We start from the raw sequence: 24311 nt of genomic DNA, 5'->3' as shown, positions 1-24311 counted from the left end.
GATTAAAACTTGCTTTAGCTCAGGGTTTTAGGCTGGATGTAGCTTTTATGGTTTAGCTTCCAGGTTTAAGTGTACCAAAGAAAATCTGCAGCTCTAGTCAGTCTTGCTTTAAAAACAATTGTTTCTACTTCTGGCCAGATACCAAAGAGAACCCAAATATTTAAGGCTGATCAAGAATTCTAGTATTTTGAGAATCTACTGCCCTGCAATTATCAAGTGGGGCACTACAGATAAATGTTAAAATTGTATAGCTATTTACAAATTACCACTAGTTGAACTGATTTGCATATATATAGCTATACATAAACTGAAAATGATTTGTTCACTGTTATGTGTAGTAAAGATCCAGATCGCTTGAGCTGTAGTGTGAACTTTGTGAATGAGGAGATAATCCGTCAGCTGGAAAACAGTACAGAGGCATCTTTTTGGTTAATTTTTATCATTGTGTAAAACCTAGTATTCTAGCATTTTGTTCTGTATTTTCAATAGAGATTTAAAGGTGGTTTTGTTGATGCTGACAAAACTAATCTTTATTTCATTCCCTGCAATTTACATTCTAGGAGAAATACATACAAGATTTTCATGTGCTGTACTTCTAGCAAGCCCTAAATCACTTGCACAAGCACAGTCTTCTCATTCGTATTGCTGAAGCTTGTGTATTTAATAAGGATGGTAGAATACAAAGGAACTTGATGTACCTTAGTTGCATTTCTGGAGAACAAGTCCTACGAGGAGCGGCTGAGGGAGCTGGGCTTGTTCAGCCTGGAGAAGAGGAGGCTCAGGGGTGACCTTATCGCTCTCTATAGGTACCTCAAGGGAGGCTGTAGCGAGGTGGGGGTTGGCCTGTTCTCCCACGTGCCTGGTGACAGGACGAGGGGGAATGGGCTTAAGTTGAGCCAGGGGAGTTTTAGGTTAGATGTTAGGAAGAACTTCTTCACTGAAAGGGTTGTGAGGCATTGGAACAGGCTGCCCAGGGAAGTGGTGGAGTCACCATCCCTGGAAGTCTTCAAAAGACGTTTAGATGTAGAGCTTAGGGATATGGTTTAGTGGAGGGCTGTTAGCATTAGGTTGGAGGTTGGACTCGATGACCTTGAGGTCTCTTCCAACCTAGAAATTCTGTGATTCTGTGATTCTGTGATTTCTGACTTGCAGGGGAAAGTGAATGCTACTGATGTGGGGCAGGCCATATAATTAATTTTGTCCTGTATGAAGGAATTTATTGTAGGCAGAATTCTGAATTGTGTGCAAGTCAGGTGAGTTTTTCTTTACATGGAGATGCTTTAAATAAGCAGTTACTGCATACTACCTCTAAATGTTCCTTTCCAACTTCTACAAGTAATACCATTTAATCATCAACTACCCTCATTATAATAGTAAAAATCACGCTCTAGGCTGTGAGACCCCAGCCCGACCAGGAATCCTTCCACTCTGAAGATGTGCAGAATGATTCTGTCATGTTAGCTTTATAATTATGTAAGCAGTCAGAGGCTGGGGGATTGTAAAAACATAAAGGTATTGATAAGAGATTGTATAAAGAGTGGTACAGAAAATCCGTAGGTGTGCCAGCCTTGTGGAAAACCACGTGGTACTCAGACTTGTGCAATTCTGAAATAAACAGTATCTCAACCTAGTGTGTCGATTGGCTTATTGTACGTTGGGTAATGAATCCAAACTTTTTATCAGACAACAGAAGCAGCCCCCAGGGTATTCATAGTCCCTTGCTCCACAAACAAGTGCAGAAGCAGTTTTACCATTCACACCTCTATTTGCTCATGGGCTCTTCCTCATTCCAGAGAATTAACTGATAATTGTGTTTGCTCAAGTTTAGCCCAGTACAGCCAGCAAGATGACTCAGGGAGGAGGCAGTATGGCATTGACACTCAAAAAAGGTATGTGCAGTCATATTCAAATTTGGAAAGCTAAGAAACAAGTTTTCACAGAAAAAATACACAAGAGATGGTCACTATTCTACAAGTCATAGACTTCAGTCTGGTATTCTCAGACAGCTCTCTTGCTGCTTCCTTCATAATATGAGACCATCACATTTCCAAAATACTCTTTTCTGCTACTTAGAATACTTTGCTCTAGTTATATTGCAAAGAGCTCTTACCCTTGGCAGCAACCAGCCTCATAGTTGCCAAAGCTCTAATTGTATATAGTTTGTGTTATAAGAAACAGCTACTAATTTTGCTCAAGTTGCCTTTTGCCACTAAGGAAAATTAGGAGTACTTTCATAGGTGAAGGAAGGGGAGAGGAAAAAAAAAATGCATAAAACTTTGTGGGATATGCCTTTTTGCATGTATCCCAAAACGAAGAGTCAGAATTCATATGCTGGAACTTCAATTACCTTTTAAGAAACTGGGGATCCAGAAGCTGGATGATGAGGTTTTAAGTAGCTGAGGGTACTTACTCCAATAAAAGACAAGTTTGTGGGGAAAAAAAAAAATGCATTTTCTTCATGAAGAGAATACCACGTTGAAGTTGGGAATCTTAATACTTTCCAGAAATCTTGTGGTAAGGATTTGGTCCTAAATCTTGAGAAATTATAGGATCCTGAGACAGTAAGTCAACTCCAAGAACTACAGGAGAGGATGTGAATGTTACCACCTGTCATTAAAAATCAAATACCCCAACAGATGTGGTGGCAGCAGCAGCAAGAGGAGAGGACGCACAAGCAGGCACTGTCACAAGCAGAACTGTCTGTCAAACTCAAGTGTAGGAAGAAAGGGCGGAGCTAGAACCTGTAAAGACAGGGTCATAGAGGACAGATGACGTAATAAGGGAGTGGATGAGTTGAAAACAGTCAAGGAAGTGGAGACGGTCTAGAAAGGAGTCATTTCATACAGTAGAAATAAATTGCCAACAGTACAGAAAGCAATCTTTCCATTTTGGAAAGAACCTTTTAGCAAAGCAGTGCTCCCCAGCCCACTATTTGGCCAACATCCTGCAAAACAGTATTTTATTTTTTGGATTTTCACACCTCATTAGGCATAATGTACTGATTCTTCACTGGTTTTCATTCCTGCAAAGAGTCATTTTTAAACATATAAAGTGTTGGAGAATATCAGGACTCCAAGTGCATAATAACACACTTAGGATTTCAGAGCTTTATTAATTTAATAAGAAGCTTTATTAACTGTATTCAGAGGGAAAGAATGGCAGCACCTCTCTCTCTGTCCTCGTGTTCTCTACCCGGTTGTTGCAGAGACCCGATTTACACACTGTTTCAAAGTAAGGAAAGAGGTAAGGAAAAAACATTATAACATTAACAAAGTCAAGTGCGCTTTCCTGGGAAGGATGGACTCCAGAATATCATTTAGATCTTAAGAAGAAGAAGTACCCATTCCTGGAAGGGGTGGACTCCTTAAGCATCTTGTTAACTGCCACAATTGACACCCTGGTTAGACATGTGGGAGTGTAACACCCAGTATTATTAGCTCAGAAAACAGGAATAATCAAGCTGCTAGGTTTTGGTTGAAAGCAATGTTCTTTTTGCTAGGTAAACTTCTTCATCGGACCTCTTATATCTTAAATATTGGTGTTTTGTTGTTGTTGTTTTTGTTTTATTTTGTTTTCCCACCACACAGGGACTCCATTTTTAGGACACATTTCAATTCTGAAATTTTCATTTAGAAGCCAGCCTGGACTTTTTGTGTCACAGGCACTGCAGAGCCTGCAGGGTGTTAAACGAGGTGCAGAGTGTGCCTCCTGCAGCCACCACAGCCGTTGCCAGGCTGCTGGGGCCCTGCTCAGTGCCCTGGGGTCTGCCCAGTGCCCTGGGGTCTGCCCAGACTGGGGATGCTGCTGCTGCTCTCACCTTCACAGATTCAGCCAGTAGCAAATCTGAGCACATATCCCAGTGACAGTGTCCCAGAGGGGGTGAAGTGAGATTAATATGTACATATCCCATTAATATAAGTACCCTAGCAGTAACCCTTGGTGTGCAAGCTAGGAGGAGCGATCCCTCTTGCACCCAGTGCTGCAATAAACATACCTGCTTTATAACTCTCCTCAAGTTGTAAAGTTTGATTTCTGCACCTCACAGCTGATACAACAGAAGTAAGGGAAATCATCCGAAGGGACCTGGGAAAAAGTTTGGGAAGTGGCTCCTCGTAAACATAATGAGGTTCAACAAGTCCAAGTGCAAGGTGCTACACCTGGGTCAGGGCAGTCCCAGACATAAGGACAGACTGGGAGAAGAACTCATTGAGAGCAGCCCTGCAGAGAAGGACTTGAGGGTTCTGGTGGATGGAAAGCCTGACATGAGCCAGTAGTTTGTGCTTGCAGCCCAGAAGGCCAACTGCATCCTGGGCTGCATCAACAGAAGAATGGGCAGCAGGTAAAGGGAGGGGATTGTCCCCCTCTGCTCCACCCTTGGGAGGCCACATAGCATCATTAAGGTTGGAAAAGTACACACTTGAGGTATTGCATCCATATCCAGCAACACCAACACAAAAAGAATGTTGATCTGTTAGAGTAGGTCCAGAAGAGGGCCATGAAGATGATCAAGGGGCTTCTTCTCCTATGAAGACAGGCTGAGAGAGCAGGGGTTGTTCAGCCTGGAGAAGGCTCTAGGGAGACCTCATTGCAGCCTGTCAATACTCAAAGGGGACTGGTGAATTAATGGAGAGCAACTTCGTACATGAACGAATAATGATTGTACACTGGCGGATGGTTTTAAACTAAAAGAGGGGAGATTTAGATTAGATATTAGGAGGAAATTCTTCATTCAGAGGGTGGTGAGGTACTGGGACAGGTTGTGCAGAGAAGTGGATGCCCCATCCCTGGAAATGTTCAAAGACCAAGTTGGACAAGGCCCTGGTCAACCTGATCTAATGGGTGGCATCCCTGCCCATGGCAGGTGGATTGGAACTGGATGATCTTTAAGGTTCCTTCCAACCCAAGGCATTCTATGTTCCCTCAAGTACCTGGCATGGCTCCTCTGTCCACCTGGAACCCCTCCCCAGACTCCAGGCCCCTTTTTGATCAAGATAAACCCACTTCAAGGGTCACCCATTGACTAGCTGATCCAGCTTGAAGTTCACTGCAAATGCACACACGTACACACTCATCCCTCATGCATGCCACAGCCACAAGTGTCCCTGCGCACAGCAGCATGGATCCACCCGATTCCCTGGCCTGACACCTCAGCCCAGACCCAAGGCCCCCATTACTCGCTGGCTTGTCCAGCTTGAAGTTTGCAGGTGAATGCACATGTACACCCATGCAGGCCAGTTTGGTGATGATGCAGACGCTCAGGCCCCCCAGCAGCCAGCACCAGGCTGTGACCCATGGCCCTGATCCAGCTGCTGGTGCAGAGCCTGCACTCACCTCACACCAGTTGCCCCCAGCAGCTCTTTGGGAGCACACAATGCTCACTCCCCATGGCTGGGAGGAGAAGACCCCCCAGTCACTCCAGTAGCTGATGCCAGGACCCCACTGGACCCAGTAGGTGGCACCACAGGACAGGTGCCCACTCCTCCAGTCTGACTGGCACCCAGTCCACTCAAACAAACACACACAAACACCCCTGAGTTAAAAGCAAAATAATGAGAAAGTAGACAGGACAGACTGCAGTGATCAGATGCAAACCAGACAAGTGTACATCCCATTTTGCCTGTGAACCACCATTTTACACTTTTTCTGCCTGCCCCCCCTATGTTCCTGCTGCTTCCTTTTCAACTTGCACTTCCTACATGGGTTTGCAGTGCTCTGCAGTTTCCACTATCCCTCACAGTCCAGGATCCCCCTGGTTTACAGTCTTATCTGTTGCAAAGTCCATGTTGATCCACCTAGAAGTATTTTGATAGCTCATCAACTAGTGTGACTGAGTGATTTTTTTTTCTTGTCATTGTCTCCATGTTCGTTTTGTCAGGTCTGTGCCTTAGCATTTTGCATATTGTTCCCCTTTCTTTTCTTATCAGTCTGATCCAGAAATCCTCACTCAAACCATTGCTTGATTCAATAGTCCCACATCCTGTCTCTTCTCTTACTTATTACAGCTGTCCAGGTTTGTTTCTGATCATTGTCTACTAACTTAGAACTCCTTGATCAAGATAAACCTGCTGGAATAAACCTTCCACGTTCTCACATGCCCTTACCAATTAGTGTGACCAGACACCAGAGATACTGAAGCAAAGCAACAGAAGGGTAATCCTTGCAGGTCCAGCCAAGACTACGTAGGGTTACACTGACAAGTGCAGCAACTCAGATCCTGCAACTCCCTTCCAGAGAAGTGGGACTGTAAAACGCAGCATGCTAGGGAAATATAGACCCATCTTATAGACCTATAAGACCCTTTAAAGGTACTTAGCAGCAGTACTAAGTCTGCTCCATGAGTGCATCCTTCCCAGGAGATGAAACAAATGGCTGAGAATTGCTGTGCTAGAAGAGAAAATGATACAATTCTTTCTTGTTCTTTAAGTGGGAGAATGTCAGATTATGTGATAAAAGCTCATCTGCCCAGCCACAAAAGAACACAGTAGCATGATGACAGGTGGTGGTCCCCTGCAAAACACACTGATGTCACTGCCCCCAACCCCACCATCACTTTGACTTTACAGCTGCAATCTGTTTGCTTTATTCTGAGAAAAGGAAACACATGAAGAGGGATGGGAGGTTCCAGCTGCTCAGGACACCCAGGTCTCTGGGGAAGGCCCAAATGCCTGGGTCCTCAGAGGGCAGAGGCTGGGGAATTGGAGTTTTCTGGAGGAGCTGCCAGGCCCAGCAGCCCCCGGGCGGTGGTAAAGAGGTTGAGGGGTGCAGCACCATCGGTGATGAGGGTCGACTGGAGTCCCAGGCCTTGCAGCAGCTTCACCTAGAGATGGGCACAGTGCTGGTCATCCCTCCCAGCACACCACAACCCTGGCAGACCATACCCTCTCCAGCGAGCCCAAGCAGGCACTGCCTCCTGGAAGCCCTGTCCTCCTTGAGCCGCTTCCCCACTCAGACCTGCCCCACGGAGACCCCTCCCCACTCAGACCTGCCCCATGGAGACCCCGCCCCATGGAGACCCCTACCAACAGCCTGCCCCCCAAGGCTCAACACCCACAAAGCCCCACCCGCTCCCAGGGATCCAACCCCCCCAAGCCAGAGCCCAGCCTCTGCAGCCTCCACCCCTCCAAGAGGCCATACCTGATGCCACGCCTCCCACAAAATGGCCACACCCCTCTTAGGGCACACCCCCTCTTAGGCCACGCCCTACTCACCTGCAGCTCAGGCCCAGCCCGGGCGATGTCCCGAATGGTGTCGGGACCCAGGGCCTTGGCCACCTCCCGCACCCGCGAGGCCTCCACATCCGCCAGCGCCTGGGCCCGTGCCGCCTCTACCTCCGCCCGGGCCCGCTGCGCCTGCACCTCCTGCGCCTGCACCCGCTCCAGCCGCTTCAGCTCCGCCTCCTGGGGGTGGAGAATGCATAGGGCCCGCCCCCTTTTGCTGGAAGACACGCCCACCCACCACAGGCCCCTCCCACTGAGCCCATAGGCATGCTGCTCATAGGTTATATGCCCCATCATAGGGGGCGGGGCTAGAACGGGACACGCCCCCTAGGACAGCCCCACCCCCTCATCCCAGCTCCTCCCCAACCCCAGGGCACCTGAGACGCAATTAGCCCCGCCCCCCCTCCCGTCAGGCTCCACCCCCTGCCACCAGGCCCCGCCCCCTCCCTTCAGGCCCCGCCCCCCTCCCTTCAGGCCCCGCCCCCAACTCACCGTCTCTATGGCGATAGCCTCAGCCTTGAGCTTGGCCTGGAGGATGGCAGCTTCGCCCTCGATGCGGGCAGCCTCCGCCCGGGCCTGAGCCTCTGCGCGTGCCACCCCCGCGCTCTCCACCGCTGCGCTGTGGGGCTGCGTCACACACCGTGCCCGCCACGGGCCGCACCCCCTCCCTCCACACCTTCCACCCCCAGCCCCACACCTCCGCCCCAGTGCCCTCGGGAAGATGGAGGACCACAGGATGACCCTGGGAAAGCTGCAGAGCCCCAGCACGCTGTGGGGGGATGGAGGGCCCTGGTACACCCAAACCCACTGAGGAAGACCTCAGTACATGCTGGGAAGGTGGAAGACCCCGGTGCCTGTGGGCAAGCAGAAGCCCTCAGAGCCCCCAGGACAGTGCATAACGAGGAGATGGCTGACCTGAGAGCCTCGAGCTCCAGCAGTTCTCTGCGTGCCCGCTCAGCCTCAGCCTGATCAAGGAGGCGCTGTCGTTCCAGGCGTCCTCGGGCCTCCTGCGCTAGGCGCTCTGCCTCATGCCTGTTGACAGAGACCAAGGGATGCGAGATGCATCCCTTTGTTAGGCATTGGAACAGGCTGCCCAGGGAAGCGGTGGAGTCACCATCCCTGGAGGTCTTTAAAAGACATTTAGATGTAGAGCTTAGGGATATGGTTTAGTAGAGGACTTGTTAGTGTTAGGTCAGGGGTTGGACACGATGATCTTGAGGTCTCTTCCAACCTAGACAATTCTGTGATTCTGTGATGTATGGGACACTGGGGACAGGGTGGGACACAGGCTACGCTGGAGATATGGGCGAAACTGGGGGTGTGGGGAGGCAATGAGGATATGGGGCATGTTGGGAACATGGGGAAACAGGGCATGCTGAGGGTATGTGGCATGTAGGAGATGTGGAAACACATGGAAGGAAGTTTTGGGACATGGGGGATATGGAGGACATTTGAGGACATGAGGGATGTGGGGAAGACAGACGGGGATATGGCAACACAGGGCATATGGAGAGCCAAAAGTAAACATTTGGGGACATGGAGGGACTTTTGGAGAATCAAGGGAGACCTGTCATTGGCCTCCCGGGAGTTAGTGGTGATCCTAACAGCAAACTGTGAGGTGCACTGGAGAAAGACATGGGACATGAGGTGATATGGGGAAACATGGGGACCTAGCAGCAGCCTCCTGGGAGTTGGTGGCAATCTCGATAGCCAGCTGGACACTGCGCTGCAGGGCATCGCGGGTGCGCTGGTCCACAGGCTCCACACTCTGGATGTCGACGCTTGTCACCACCAGCCCATTGGGGGCAAAGCGGAGCTGCTCCCGCAAACGCCCACTCTCATCGAAGCCAAACACAGCTGAGCAGATGAGACGATTTGAGTTCTGGGGACATTGGGGACATCAGCGTCACTTGGGGATGTTGAGGCCATTGGGGCAGTGGGGACACTGGGGAACATACGGGGCTTCATTGATGCCAAACAGAGCCGAGCAGAACTGCCTGTTTGAGTTCTTGGGGCATTGGGAAATTCCTGATGTCCCCAGTGACTCTTGGGCACATCAGAGGCTCAGGGGGACAACAGAGACCCAGGGTAATATGCAGGAGCCACAAGGTTATGCCGAGTGACACAGAAGGGGCACACGTAGTGTTGGGGGGGGATGTTGAATCTGAGTGGACCATGGTCACACATGCAACATAGGAAGACATGTGGGGGCATAGGTGACACAGGATGGTGCACCAATGACCCAGAGTACCATGGCAGGAGGAGGGGGTGGAGGCACTGGTGATGCAGGTGAAAGTGGGGGTACTTGGGCTTGACCAAGGGAAAATATGTATGACCAACCAGACCTTGTGGAAGTCATCAAAGGTGACGGCAGCAACAGCACCACGCACACGGGAGGCCAGGGCCTTGCAGGCATCACCCACAAAGTCAGGGACACTGAAGAGGCGCCCCAGATCTTTCGGTTCTTCTGGTACCTCGAAGTGCCTGCAAGGAAAGTGTCCTCAGGTCTCTCCCACCCCAGAGTGCTCCCACCCTGGTCCTTGATCCTGGCCTGATCCTACTCCCACTGCCATAACCCACCTCTGTCCCAGAACCACCAACCAAAGGCCAAAGCATCAGTCTCTACCCAACAGCCAAGCTGCACCTCCTGGCTCTAGCACATGCTCCCTAACTAAAGGTTTTGTCCCCAGTGATGACCCAGGATCTGGTCTGTCCCCATATTGTTGTCAGTGCCTCCACCAGATCCCACCCCACCTCCTCCTCGTCCTCCTAGCCCAGTCCTGCCCAAGCAGCATCACTGCCCAATAACCCCAATGCCACCCACGGCCTAACCATGACCCCACAGCCCAAGTCCTGACCCCACAGGGCTCAAGGCCCTATCCCCAGCGTCCAAGACTATCCCAAATCCAACCCCACCCCCAGCCCCTAGCCATGTCCCCAAGCCTCACGCCCAATCCCATCCCACACCATTTACCTGAGATGGTTCCAGGCCCCCACCCTCATCACCCATCCCCATGGCCCACCAACATAAGCCTCACCCACCAGTTGTAGGCCAGCTGGAGCTGGAGGCGGGCATGGTCAGCAGTCTCGATGGTCACGATGTCAGCACAGAAATCAGGGCCAAGGCGGAGGCAGAGGCTGCGTCGGGCATGGGGCCGCTTGGGGCGGCCTGCTGAGAGGGACAGGACCGTCAGCTGCTCCCCAGGACCCAGCACCACCAGTTCAGGGCCCAGCACCACCCTGCAACACAGCAAGAACATGCCAAAGCCATGACACATAGGTCCCAGCACTGTCACATGCACCACGGAGACCAATACCACCCTGGCACATCAAGGACATGCTGTGACACATGGGTGAAGGCACAGTCACACTGGAGCCCAACACTCCCTTGTGTTGTAACAAGAACACGGAAAGGACATGGGTCACATGCTGAGGATACAGATCACAAGATGGGGACACACCAAGGACTTATCACAGAACCACAGAATCTCAGACTGGTTGATGTTGGAAGGCAACTCTGGAGATCACCTTGTCCGAGCCTCCTGCTCAAACAGGGCCACCTAGAGCCAGTTGCCCAGGACCATGTCCAGACAGCTTTTGAATATCTCCAAGGTGGGAGATTCCACAACCTCTCCAGGTAGCCTGTGCCAGTGCTCAGTCACCCTCATAGTGAAAAAGCAAGAGGGAATCTCTTATGATTCAGTTTGATCCCATTGTCTCCTGTACTGGCACTGGGGACCACTGAAAATAGCCTGGCTCCCTCTTCTTTGACCACCCCAGCACTCAGGTATTTATCTACATTAATAAGACCCAAGCCTTCTCTTCTCAAAGCTCAAAAGTCCAGCTCCCCCAGCTTTTCCTCCAGGAGACGTGCTCCAGGCCCTTCATCATTTCTGTGGCCCTTCATTGGACTTTCTCTGCAGGATGGGCAGGTCTCTATTGTAATGAGGAGCCCAGAACTGGATGCAGTGCTCCAGGTGTGGCTTCACCAATGCTGAGCAGAGAGGTGCATTACCTCAACCTGCTGGCAACACTTTGCCTAATGCAACCACTAGCTGTCACTGTGGCAAGGGCACATTCCTGGCTTATGTTGGACTTTGTGTCCACCAGGACCACATTTTGCAGAACATTTTCTGCAAAGTTGCTCTGCAGCTGGGCAGCCCCAGCATAAATGATGTGTGGGACTGTCCCTCCCCAGGTTCAGGACTTTGTACTTGTCTGTGTTGAACTCCATGAGGTTTCTGCCTGTCCAGTTCTCCAGCCTATCCAGGTCCAGACCCTCCTGTGTTATGGCAGCAGGACCCTCTGGCACCTCAGCCACTCCCCCCAGCTTTGTATAAATCACAGACTGGCTGAGGATCCACTCTGCCCCCTCACTGTCCAGATCATTACTGGAGGTGTCAAATACGACTGCAGTGAGTACTGATCCCTGGGGTACACCACCAGTTACCGGCCTCCAACCAGACTCCATGCCACTGGTCACCACTCTCTGGGCTCAGCTGCTGAGCCACTCTTCAGTCCACCCTGTTCTGTGCTCATCCAGCCCAGGCTGCAGCAGCTTGCCTGTAAGGATCTTATGGGGGACTGTGTCAAAGGCCTTCCTGAAGCCCAGGCAGACCATATCCACCAGTCTCCCCTTGTCTACCTGGCCAGTCATTTCATCACAGAATGCTACCAACCATGTTCATCAAGCCTGACTTCCCCTTGGTAAATCCATGCTGACAATGATTTTCTTGTCCTTCCTGTGCCTGGGGATGGTTGCCAGGATTAGCTGCTCCATCACCTTCCAAGGGATCGAGGTGAGGCTGATGGGCCTGTAGTTCCCTGGCTCCTCCTTTTTGCCCTCGAAGAAAAGTGTAGCGCTTGCTTTCCTCCATTCTTCAGTCATCTCTCCCAGTTGTCATGACTGTTCAAAGATCACCAAGCAAGGTGTTGCAATGACATCAGCCAGCTACTTCAGCACTTCTTGTTGCACCCCATCAGGGCCTATGGAACTATATATACACCCAATTTGCCTAAGTATCCTCAAATCTGATCCTCTGCCACCAAGGGCATGCTTTACTCCAGGCTTTCTCCCTGGTCTCTAGAGCCTAGGATACCTGAAGACTGGTGTGTCTAGTGTAGACCGAGGTGAAGGTGGTATTCATTCCCACAGCCTTTTCTACATCCTGTGTCACTAGGTCCCATGCTTCATGCAGCACTAGGCCCATATTTTCTTTTGTCTTCCTTTTGCCCTTTCTGTACTTGTAGAAGCCCTTCCTGTTACCTTTGACATCCATTGCCAGATTGAGCATTGGCTTTCCAATCTGCAACCCTACATGCTTGAACGGTGTCTCCATTTTCCTCTTAGGTTACCTCTGCTCCTGAGCTTGGAGGAGGTAAGCTTTCAGAATCCCATAGGACTCTCACAAGCAGGTCTTTGGAGAAGCCAGTTTGCCCTCCTAAAGTCCAGGCTTGTGATCTTGCTTTTTGTCTTGCTTCTTCCCCTCAGGAGCCTGAACTCCACCATCTCAGGGTTACTGCAACCATGGCTGCCTTTGACATTCATATCCTGCAACTGAACACAGATCTCTAACTCCTTTTGTTGATACCCCAATGCTGCATGCACTAGGAAACAGACCCTTCAGAAGAGGCTCCCCATTGTGCTCATTTCCCAGAAAGTGTGTTTTCTTTCCCCATAATCATGTCCAGAGGGTTGGACTAGCTTTGGCAGTCCTTCCACAGCATCCTGGATCCAGGCTCCTAGCAGACAGCAAAAGAGACCAGGTTGACCAATGGTTGCCTCCATCCCCTGAAGCATGCCCACCAGCATCACTCACCAGTTCCTCCCAGTGCTCCTACATGGCTCAGGGTCAGTCTGCCCAGATGTTTCATTTGAAAACACACCCAGATCCTGACTCCTCAGCTTTGAGAGCAGCAAACTTATTACACAGCTGCAAGCTGGGGAGCAGGACAACTCTTCTTGGCATCGGAGATCTCCAGCCTTCCTCAGAGTTTGCACATACCAATCTGCTAGGAACAGGCTCTGTCTAGCTCACATGCCAAGGACATGCCATGACATGGAGGTCTCTGCTCCTGCTCCCCAGGGCCCAGCACCGCCAACTCAGAGCCCAGCAAAAGCCTGCAGGGTCACATGCTACAGATATGCCAAGGATATGGATCATACCCAAGGACATGCTGCAGACACATGCTAGGATACATGGGTCCCCACGCTGTCGCCCAGTCCTCAGAGCCTAGAACCACCCAGCAACACGCCAGAGACAGAGGTGAGTGGTCTAGACACATGAAGGACATGCCATGCCAAGTGTACCAGCATTATCACCTGCTCCCTAGGCCCCAGTACCACCAGTCTGGAGCCTATTACTACCCTGTACCTGCACACACCAACTTTATGCCATGGACACCGTCCACTTGCCAAGGACACGCAATGACAGGTAGGTTCCTGAACCACCTGCTCCTCAGGGCTCAGGACCACCAGAATGGGGCCTAACACTATCCTGGGCCAGTACATGCTGATGACACACCAAGGACATGAGTTACATGCCAAGGACATGCAATGACATGCAGGTCCCTGCATTGTCACCTGCTCCTTAGGGCCCATCGCCAGCCTGTGGGATCACACATCAAGGACAGGAGTTATGTGACAGAGACTGCCAAGGATGTGTTACAAGTCCCTACACTGTCACCTGGTCCCCAGGGCCCTGCATGGCCAACTCGAAACGAAGCACGACTTCACACCCTGTCAAGGACAAGCAAAGGGTCGCATGCCAAAGTACATTGGGTCTGGCTGGGATGGAGTTAATTTTCTTCAAAGCAGCTTGCATGGTGCTGTGGTTTGCATTTGGGACCAAAATAGTGTTTATAACACACCAAGGTTTCAGCTATTGCCGAACTGCACAGCACCAAGGCCTTCTCAGCTCCTCTGGCTGCCCTGCAAGCAAGGAGGCTCAGGGTGGGCAAGAAGTTGGGAGGGGACACAGCCAGGACAGCTGACCCCAACTGGCCAAAAGGCTATTCCAAACCGTATGATGTCATAAAAGTTTGTGTTTTATAAAAGCTGGGAGAAAGGAGGAAGAAGGGGGACATCTGGGATGCTGGCACCTGTCTTGCCAAGTAACCATTACACTTGATGAGCCCTGGGAATGGCTGAACATCACCTGCTGATGGCAAGGAGTAAATGAACTCATTGTTAGATTTCTCTTGCTTGCACACAGAGCTTTTACTTTACCAACCAAACTTTATCTCAACCTGAGGCTTTTCTCACCTTTACCTTTCCAATTCTCTTCCCCATCCCACTGGGGGATGTGAGCAAGCAGCTGCGTGGTGCCAAGTGCCAAGCAGCCTACCAGGGTTAAACCCACAACAGAAGGACGTGCCTAGGACATGCCCAGGACACACAAGTCCCCACACCATCACCTGCTCCCTGGGGCTTGGCACCACCAACACTGGGCTCTGCATCGGTCAGTGGGGCCACCTACCACAGATGTGCCAACAGTAACATCATCTAAACCCAGCACCACCCTCTGCATCACCTCCGTGCCCAAATCCTCCTCCTGCGTCCCCCCCACCATATCCACCATGTCCCTGCCCCACCATGCCCACAACCACAGGTGCTCACCGTGCCCTCCGCTCCCGGTAGTCGTAGACCTGCACAGCAGCGTTGTGGGGCACCTGGTAGGTGACGGCGCGGGTGCGGTCACGGTGCTGGACCTCAGCATCCGGGCTCGAGGAGGAGGGGATCCCAGCATCCAGGCCAGTGCGGTCTCCACGGGCTTCGGCCAGCAGTGCCTCCACCCCAGGGGGCAGCTCCTTCTCCCACAGCTCCTCGGACTCCGTCAACATGTAGGTCTGGCCCGTCACCACCCGCACCTGCATTCACACCCACCTCATGGTGCTGCTGGGCTGGGACGGCCGCTGGGGGCACTGGGAAGGGATTTGGAGGGCACTGGAAGCACTTGGAGGGTGTATGAAGGCATTAGGAGGGGCACTGGGAGCATTGGGAGTTTGGGGGCACTGGATGGGTATAAGGGACACTGGGAGCACTAGAATGGTGTGTCTGGGGACATTGGGAAGGTCTGGGGGAACTGAACAGGGGTTTGAACTCACTGGAAGCAGATATATGGGATACTGGGAGCCCTGGGATGGACTGTGGAAGGTGACGGGGGGTACTGAAAGGGGGTCCAGGGTGCACTGGGAGCATGTCTGGGGCCACATGGGATACTGGGAGCACTGGAAAGCAGTCTGTGGGATACTGGGGTAGGTTATAGAAAGCACTGGGAAGGGAGCTGGAGGCACTAAGATGGATTTTGGGAGCACTGGGAGAGGGTCTGGGGATACTGGATTGGGATATGGGGGCACTGGAGGAATGTGGAACACTGGCAGGAGAACTGGGAGCACTGGGGGTGGGAGTGGAGGGCTATAGTGAGCTCGCGATATTACTTGGTCTATAGGGAGTCCTGGCTGATTTGGAGAACTACGGGGAGCTATGTGCATTACAGGAAGCTACTGAGGGCAATGGGGAGGACCTAAAGGCATCTGTGGGGGCTGCACGGTGCTATAGAGGGCTGTGGGTGAGTGGGAAACGTTTATATGGGACTACAAAGGATTACTGGGGGCTATAAGGAGCTGCTAGAAGTCTACAGGGAGCAGTAATGGGATTATGGGGAGCCACAGAGAGCTAAAGGAGGCTATAAGGCAGCTATAGGAGACATTATGGGCTATAGGAGGCCACAGGAAAATCAGCTACAGGGAGCTACGAGCTCCAGGGGAGCTAGAGCAGCAGGGCAGGCACCTTGCCAGTGCGGATGTCGCGCACATAAATGCCCTCGTTGTCAGCTAGGGCCACAGCCTGGCGACGTTCCAGCACAGCCACCTCGGCGGGCGGCACGTACTCGAGGGGGCCCCGGGCCAGCCAGCGGTCACCTGCGCGCCGTATCACCTCTGTCCCCTCCTGGAGATGTGGGGATACCATCAGCAACCAGCCTGGGGACGCAGGGACGCACGGACCCCTACCCAACCCCTGGCTGGGGACATGGGGACAGACGCACACCTCATGGCCCTCTGCTACCAGCCAGTCTGAAGGCATGGAGACAGGGAGCACCCCCACAGCCTGCCAGCTTGGGGACAGCACCCCCTCCCATTGTCCTCTGCCACCCACCTGGCTTGGGGACCCAATGATAAAGACAGATGTCCCCCCAAGTGTCCCCTGAGACCCCCATAATCCCCCAGACATCCCACACATACCCACCTGCCCCCAGGTACTCGACCGTCCCCCATGACATCCAGCCACCGGTGGGTCCCCCAGTTGTCCCCTTTGTCCCCAAATCACTCCTGGTTGCCCCGGGCATCCCAGGCTCCCTGGACCCCCAGTTTTTCCCAGGTGCCTCCAGGTGATCCTGCAAGCCTGGGTGCCCCCTGGGTCACCTCACTGGTGTCCTTGATCGTCTGGAGTGCCTGAAGCAGTAGCCCCTCATCCTCAGAGAGCACAAAGACATCCTGGATGCCATCCTGGAGCCGCTCGCCTGGTTGCAGAAAGAAGGACCTCTCCCCCTGGGGACGTGGGAATGTGTCACCAGCAGGGCAAGGACGTGGCAATGTGGTGAGGACACGGGGCAGGGGCATGGGGTACGGTGACACACAGTACAGGGATATATGGAAGGGGGCATTAGGGCCCCTCAAGGATTCCTTTGGGTCCTTGTGGACCACTTTTAAGACCTTCAGGGAAGTCTACAGGTACGTCAGGGCCAACTTCAAGTCCCTGGGGACCAACCATGGGCTGCTGTAGAAACTTAGCATCCCTCATCAACACATTTAGGTGTTAATTTAGGTGTTGTAGGGTCCTTTGGGACCACCATTGAGATATTTGGGGATGCCTACGTGTACATCAGGGCCACCCGTGGGCTCCTTGGGGGCACTCAGGGCACCTCAGGGACACCTCAGGGGTCATGCCAGGATCCCTCAGGGATAACATTGGGACTTTAAGAGATGCCTCAGAGATGCATTAGAGTCCCTTGGGGCCACCTTTGAGACATCTGGGGACACCTATGCATATACCAGATTCCCTCAGAGCCATCTGTGTGGCACTTGGGGCCACCCTCAGGTCCTGAGGTCCACACTTGGGACCCCTGGGGCACCTTACTGCCCCCCGCTGATACATTAGGGGCACATTATGTCTTAGAGCTCCTCAGGACCTTTGATACCTGTGGGGAAGCTAAGGCCACATTAGGTCACCTGCAAGTCCCTGGGGTGCCCACCTTGATCACACGCTGCTGGCCCAACTGGGGCTGCCCGTTGGGCCCCACGGGGTCGAGCACCACGCAGTACTGCCGGGGACCCAGCGTCGTCACCTGCACCTCAGCCACCACCTCCTCAAACACCTCTGGGACGTAGGCCTCGCTCTGCTGCTGCGTCACCAGCCACTCCTCACCCGTGCGGCGCACCCGGCCCTGTGCATCCTCAAAGGTCCGTACAGCTCGCAGGTGCAGGGCTTTCTACGGGAGGGAAGGACAACAGTGGGTGATGGGACACCAAAAGCTGGCCCCGCCAGGCCTTGTCACCTGTGTGGGCAAGGTGACAGGGTTATGGGACTTCAGACTCGTCCCATAGGGTCCTTGTTATGTGTGGGTGAAGGGAAGACAGGGATATGGTGGATTGCAACAGGGCTGGACCCTCTAGAGATTCCTTGTTACCCACAGGTGCAGGGAAAAAGGGGACACAGTGGGCTCAGAGCAGGGGGAATGGGACCCTCAAACATATCCCCAAGGAGCCTCGTCACCTGCGGGTGCAGGGGGCACAGGGGGGTGATGGTACCCCACACCTATCCTGGAAGGTCACTTGCCACCTTGGGTGCAGGAGAATAGGGACACAGAACCCCAAAACCCATCCTGAAAGGTCCCTAACACCTGTCTGTGCCCGGAGCATGTAACAGGACCCCCAAATCAGGTCTTTGTTACCTATCAGTACAGCAGAAATGGGGTCATGGTGGGCTGGTGGGGACAGGATACCCAGAGGGTCCACATCACCCCCTGAGGCAGGGGGAACAAAGACAGCATAGCTGAGGGGGACAGTGCCCCTCACACAGTCCTCAACACCCATGGGTGCAGGGGGCATGGCAACATGGTGGGTTGGAAGGTCCCCCAGAGTTTTCTCATCACCCATGGGTGCAATGGGGACAGTGCCATGATGGATCAGGGGGATAAGACCCTTCACCCACCCTGGAGGATCCTTGTCACACCCACGGTTGCAGGAGAATAGGTACACGGACCCCCAAACCCAGTCCAGAGGGACCTCCAGAGGCACCACGGGCATGGCTACGATACTGGCTCAGGTCCTGGAGAGTCCCTGTCATCTGCAGGGGCAGGGGAAACCACGGGCAAGCGTCACGATGCCAGGTACCTTGTCGGTGAGGACGTAGGCGTCCACAACGTCGACCACCTCCTCGTAGACACCAGGCAGGTAGGCACCCACCCGCTTCACCAGCCACTCCTCCCCTGGCAGCAGAGGGATGGGGCTAAGGATGCTGCAGTGCTGGGCAGGGTGGGGACTGGGAGTCCCAGGGGGACTGGGATGGGATGGGTTTTGAGGGGACTGGGGCACATGCAGGTCCTAAGGGTGCTAAGCATCCTATAGATCTTAGGTGTCCTAAAGATGCAGGGAGCAAAGGGCCCTAGGGGGCAAATGGGAGAATCCTAAGGGTGCTGGAGGTACTGGTAGTTATGGGAGCCCTGTGGGTGCTGGGAATCTTGAGGGGCTAGGGGCTAAGACAGGGTCCCACAGGTGCTATGGGAGAGGAAGGAGGTTATGGGGGGGGGGGTTGGATGGATGCGTTGGGGATCACAGGGGCGCAGTGGGGTCAGACAGGGATGCTGGAGGTGCTGTAGGGTGAGAGGGGGTGCTGGACAGTGGAATGGGAATGCGGGAAACCCCAGGCAAGCTGAGGGATGAGGCAAGTGTCCCACACATGCTGCAGCATGGGGAGGGGTGCCCAGGCGTGCTTCTGAATAACACAGAAATCCCATGGGTGTTAGGGGGTGACACAGGGCTCCCAGTGGTGCTGGAGGGGTCCCATGGGTGCTCAGGATGCTGGCAGTCCCAGGAGGGCTGTCTGACAACACAGAAGGTGCGTGCATGCTTAGAGGAGACACAAGGATTGCGGGGGTGCTTGGGGTCCCAGAAGTTCTGGGAGATGGGTTGGGGCGCTGCAGGCTCCAGGGGCACTCTCAGATGACACAGAGCTCCCATGGGTGCTGAAGGGTGACATGGGAGTCACAGAGGGGCTGGAGGGGGAGAAGAGGATCCCAGGGTATGGGGTGTGGTGTCCCAGGGCTGCCTTCAGGCAACACTGGGGTCCCATGGGTGCTGAGGGGGGGGCACCAGAGGCACAGGGTGACACTGAGCCAGCCAACACTGAGTGAGGGCTGAACCCAGGAAGCCACTGTGGCTACCAGGGAGTCCCGGAGTGTCACCAGGTGCAACGGGGTGTCCACGAGTGCTACCTGTGACGCGGCGGATGCCCTGACGGTCGAGGCACTCCTTGCGTGCCCGCAGGCGGATGGCCTGGTTGTGCCCGATGACAGTGGCCTGCAGTGTCTCCACCACCTCCACCTCCTTGCGGGGGATGTAGGTACCTGCACGCAGGCAGCACCATCAGCCCCCAGCTCCCTGAGCTCTCCCCAGGGGGTCCTCAGGAAGGTGTCCCTGCTCACCAGGACCCTCGAAGAGCCACTCGTCGCCTGCTACGAACTTGTTAGAATCCTCATCCTCAAAGTCAAGCAGGGCCCGAAGGTGCAGGGCGGTGTCAGCCAGCACCACCTGCAGTGGGGTGACACCCTGGGGACACAGGTGTCGGAAGAGAGTTGAGTGAGACAACGTGGGGGCATGGGCATCGTAGTGGAGGTGTGGCAGATGTGGAGGGTGAGAGGGATGCTTTCAGGGGTTGTCCTGGGGGCACAGTAGAAGACACGGGGACACAGAGGGGTCACTGCAGGAGACGTAGATGGGAAGTGTCACTGTGGACTAGGTGGGGACACGGGGTCACAACAGGGCTGTGAGGGTAAGGGGGGTACAAGGGTCCTTGCAGGGAAATGGTGGACATGGGGGTCACTGTGATGGACCTGTGTTTAACCCTGGGAACTGGGACACAGGTTTTCACCATGTGGGATGTGGGCGACAGGCTGGGGATGGGGACAGTACAGGGGCACGAGTGACACTTTGGCGACAGAACACACTGAAGGGATTGGAAACAATGCAGGGACACCTTGGGGAGAGGTACACAGGCTCAGCGCAAGGACAAGGATGACACACTGAGGGGGAGGGGGCTACAAGATAAATTCTGGGCCATGAGATGGCTAGAGCAGGTATGGAAGAGAACGGGGAACTATAGGGGCTATAGGAGCTGTGAGAAACAAGAGGGGGATTAGAGGAGCTCTAGGGGCTATGGGTAGCCATGGAAGGTTACAGAGATGTGCTACAGAGAGGGATTGTGGAGTCTAGAGAAGTTACAGGAGGCTAGGGGGTGGGAGAGTGGGAGGGAGCAGAGGAAGTACAGCGGTGCCAAATGAACTGTAGGAGCTACAGGGGTGCTGAGGAGCCTCTAAAGAGCTGCAGGAATACATGAGCAGGTAGCTGGAAGGATTACAGAAAAACCCAGTGGGCTACAGGAACTCTAAGAGAGCCATTGGTGAGCTAGAGGTGTTCCAGGGGTCATGAAGGGCTAAAATAGCTGAAGCAGCTATAGGGGACCACAGCAAACTGCAACTAAGCTATAACAGGCCACGGTGGGGCTAAGAGTTATAGAAGACTGTCATATGCTACAAGAGCTGGGTGGCTGTCTATAACTACCAGGAAGGCTACAGGGGCCTGGGGGGCACTGCAGGGAGGGTGGTGTTACAGGTACCTGCTGGAGCTCCTCGCCAGGGTACAGGGGGAAGGGCTCCTGGGCCAGGCGGACATCGAGGTCAGCGTGCCGCAGACGGACCTGTCCCGCGCCATCGACCAGCACAGCCCCCGTAGGGCTCCGGGCCACGGGGTTGAGCACCACGCAGTAGTGGCGGGGGGGCACCATCACCATGCGTTTGGGCGCAAACACCACCCTGTGGGTACCCCCACACTGCTCCCCTCAGCTCTACAGAGCCCCCAGGGCCCTATGGAACCCCTCAAGTCCTCCACAGCCCCAGTCTAGCCCCACAGCCCTCCTATGGCCCTCTACAGCCTTATGGGACCAACTCGGTCCTATAGAGGTCCTACGATCCTACAGAACCCTCAAAAAAAACCCAACAGCCCCATAGAGCCCCTGCAGCCCTGTACACCTTCCCCGTCCCAAGGGCCCATGAAGTCCACATAGTCCTACAGAGATCGCCAACACCTCCCACTGTCCTAAAGAGCCCCCGCAGAGCTTCCTCAAACATCACTCACAGCCCTGTAAATCCAGATCACTCTGTAGCTACGTAAATCCCCCCCACCCCATAGCACGAATGTTTTGTAGTCCTGCCAACCACAGCATGGCACTCCCACCCCACAGCTGCCCCCCCCGCCATAGCATCCACATCTTTCGCTGTAGGAAGGAGACTGCCCCAAAGCACCCACCTCTCGTGGTCCTGCCTGATGTAGGTGTGGGGCCCAACCTCCACACGAGTGACGTTACTGTTGAGGTCCAGCACATGGACATAGTGGTAGGGGGGTATGCGGATCACAGGGTCTTCCATCGGGTAGGAGGCTTCGCCGTGCAACAGGAGACTTTACCACGGGGACGGGCGAGCTTGCTGTGGGACAGAACAGCCTGCTGTGGCTCACCGTGGGAGTGGCAGGCCTTGCCACAGGCCAGAAAAGCTTAACCTGGGGCAGGTGAAGTCCCTGGCAGGCAGATGAAGTTGCCACGGGGTGGATGAGATTGCCAGGGGAGCAGAAGACCTCGCCGTGGGGTAGGAGACCACATCACGGCTCACTGAGAGACCTCGCCACGGGCTCTGCGGTGGGGTAAGAGACTACATCATGGGACAGAAGGGCTTGCCAGGCGGCAGATGAGCTCGCTGCAGAGCAAAAGGACCTCTCCAGGGAGAAGACGAGCTCACACCGTGGGCTGGGCGACCTCGCCACGGGGAAGACGAGCTCACCGTACCTCGGGTAAGCTCGCCACGGGCTGCGGCACCTCAAAATGGCCGGGAGACCTCGCCCCGGGGCAGGACAGCTTTCTGCCGGGCAGACGGCCCCGTCGCGGGGCAGAAGGAGACCTCACCTGGGGCGGCGAAGGAGATGAGCTCGCCGGGGGGGGGGTCAGGAGATCTGCCCTGGGGCACAGCAGCAGGCGGCGGAGCGGGTGGAGCCCGGAAGAGCTCTTTGCCTTTGCCCTGGCCCAGCCCTGCACGCAAGGCAGAGCCCAGCCCACCGGGGCCGCCCCACGGGCCGGGATCTGCCCCCCACCCGCGGCGGGACTGACCCCAGGCAGGGCGTGCCCCCCCCCCTACCCCTACCAAGGCGGATTTACCCCCAGGTAAACGCGGATTGACGCAGGGCAGCCCCCGCTCCCCGAGGCGGATCTGCCCCGGGCGGCTCCCCGTTTCTCCGGGCACACCCCGGGGGGGCCGCGGGGCACGGCCGGGCTGGCTCCAGCAGCGGGCACAGCCCCGGGCCGGCCCGGGCCGGGCTCCCCCCCGGCAGGCTCCAGCCCGTCGCTAGGCGACCGCCGCCGCCATTTTGCCGGTCGCAGGCGCCGCTCCCTTTGCCCCCTTCCTCTCTCATTGGGAGGGGTTGGGGGGGGGGGGGGGGGGGAGGTTTGTGATTTGTGAAAAAACTCTACAACTCAAAGCAAATGAGTTATAAAGTAGGCATGCGGTTTATTTCGGCGCCGGGCGTGTCCCAAAGGCATAAAGCAGCGACTTGCTGTGGTGATATGCAGTAAAAAGTTAGGCACGCAGGAAGTTTCCCGCTACGCCTATGCATATTCATAACCTATCCCCGCTTTGTATTAAAATTAGCTCCAAGAAGTTATTTCCTTAAACTCCTCCATTCTGCGCCTGTGCAGTGCCATCGCAGTGGTCATCAGGGGGGTCGTGGGGATGAAGGCTGATAACTCCTCTTCATCGCCACTAGCTGCTCCCCCCCGGCTTTGGACAGACTCAGCTGCTCCTTGGCTCTTGCCCAAACCACACGGTCGGTCTCAGCTGTTTTTTTGAGACACGTTCCCCATTTTTGTCAGGAAACGTCCTCTGTGAGGGGCCCCGAGACTCCTTGTTTTGGTTAATTTGCACAGCAGTAAGCAAAGACAGTCAGCGATGTCTATTTTAATGTGATTAGGCAAGCCCCCGTTCTTCCATCCCTGGCTTTAACAATAATGATTACTTTATTTAGAAATCATTAATGTGATTAAACAAGCCCCCATTCTTCTAACCCTGGCTTCAGTGGGGGGCAGAGGAGGGTGACACGGGCCGAGAACGTGGGGATGGAGGGGCACAGGCGGTTATGCAGGGACAGGGGAGGACAGAGGGACACAGTGTGGGGACACCCAGGAGGGTGGTTGGGGACAGGGACCATAAATGATGGGGCCCCTGCTGTGTCCCCAGGGCTCACCCCCTGGGATGTGGCCCTACACCCCAACCTGCTGGCAGGGGCCCAGGGTCAAGTGCTGCAAACGCTTAGCAGCAGGGACCCCTGGGTGCAGTGGTGAGTGTGGGCAGGGCATCCCTGCTCGGCCTGTGTCACCAACTGTGGTGCCCTGTGTCACCCTGCTACCTCCAGGGTCACCCTGGGGTGCCACAGCTGGCCTGTTGGTTGCCCCGGCGTCCCCCAGTTTGCTTTGTGTTACCCTCTGGGATCCCACGTCACCCCTGTAAGCCTGTATTACCCTGACTTGCCCCACATCATCCCTGTGGTCCCAAGCTTACACTCTGTCTCTCTCAGGATCACCTTCTGTTATACCCTGAGGTCTGAGTCCCCTGGCGTGACCTAGGCCACCATGTGCCACTGCAGAGGCTCCTGGGTAACCCCATGCCACCCCATGGTGCCCTCTGTGTCACCCCAGGATCCCCTGATGTGTTCCATGATATTCTCTAGCACTGCACGGGGAACCTTGGTTCACCCCATGCCAACCCCCAGAGTCCC

At 54.5% G+C, this 24311-nt stretch overlaps 1 protein-coding gene across 1 annotated transcript; it reads right to left on the bottom strand.

Annotated features, from left to right (window-relative positions):
• Positions 1-6593: 6593 nt before the first annotated feature.
• On the bottom strand, positions 6594-22546 carry MVP (major vault protein). Its single transcript, XM_084298205.1, has 17 exons — positions 22450-22546; positions 21801-21976; positions 21112-21307; positions 19922-20045; positions 19712-19843; positions 18612-18706; positions 17471-17707; positions 16641-16766; positions 16009-16167; positions 14836-15086; positions 10260-10457; positions 9563-9701; positions 8888-9099; positions 8133-8249; positions 7710-7836; positions 7209-7397; positions 6594-6817 (listed from the first exon to the last, which is right to left on the bottom strand). Exons 2-17 carry the CDS (start codon positions 21917-21919, stop codon positions 6674-6676), a joined length of 2565 nt encoding a protein of 854 aa, XP_084154331.1. The 5' UTR covers positions 21920-21976; positions 22450-22546; the 3' UTR covers positions 6594-6673.
• Positions 22547-24311: the final 1765 nt, after the last annotated feature.

The sequence above is a fragment of the Netta rufina genome, assembly GCF_964035555.1.
Source record: "Netta rufina genome assembly, chromosome: 18".
Classification (NCBI taxonomy): Eukaryota; Metazoa; Chordata; class Aves; order Anseriformes; family Anatidae; genus Netta; species Netta rufina.
Note: the sequence above shows the minus strand (reverse complement) of the source record. Positions and strands in the feature narration are given on the sequence as shown.

Bases quoted from the DNA above. Each gene is read 5' to 3' on its own strand.
- MVP (XM_084298205.1), bottom strand. From the start codon at position 21,919: ATGGAAGACCCTGTGATCCGCATACCCCCCTACCACTATGTCCATGTG. The intron at 8,250-8,887 runs GTCCCCATGTTT...CTCTGTCAACAG, and splicing joins TCCCAGGAGGCTGCTGCTAG to GCATGAGGCAGAGCGCCTAG. The intron at 7,398-7,709 runs GTGAGTTGGGGG...CTCCACCCCCAG, and splicing joins AGGCTATCGCCATAGAGACG to GAGGCGGAGCTGAAGCGGCT.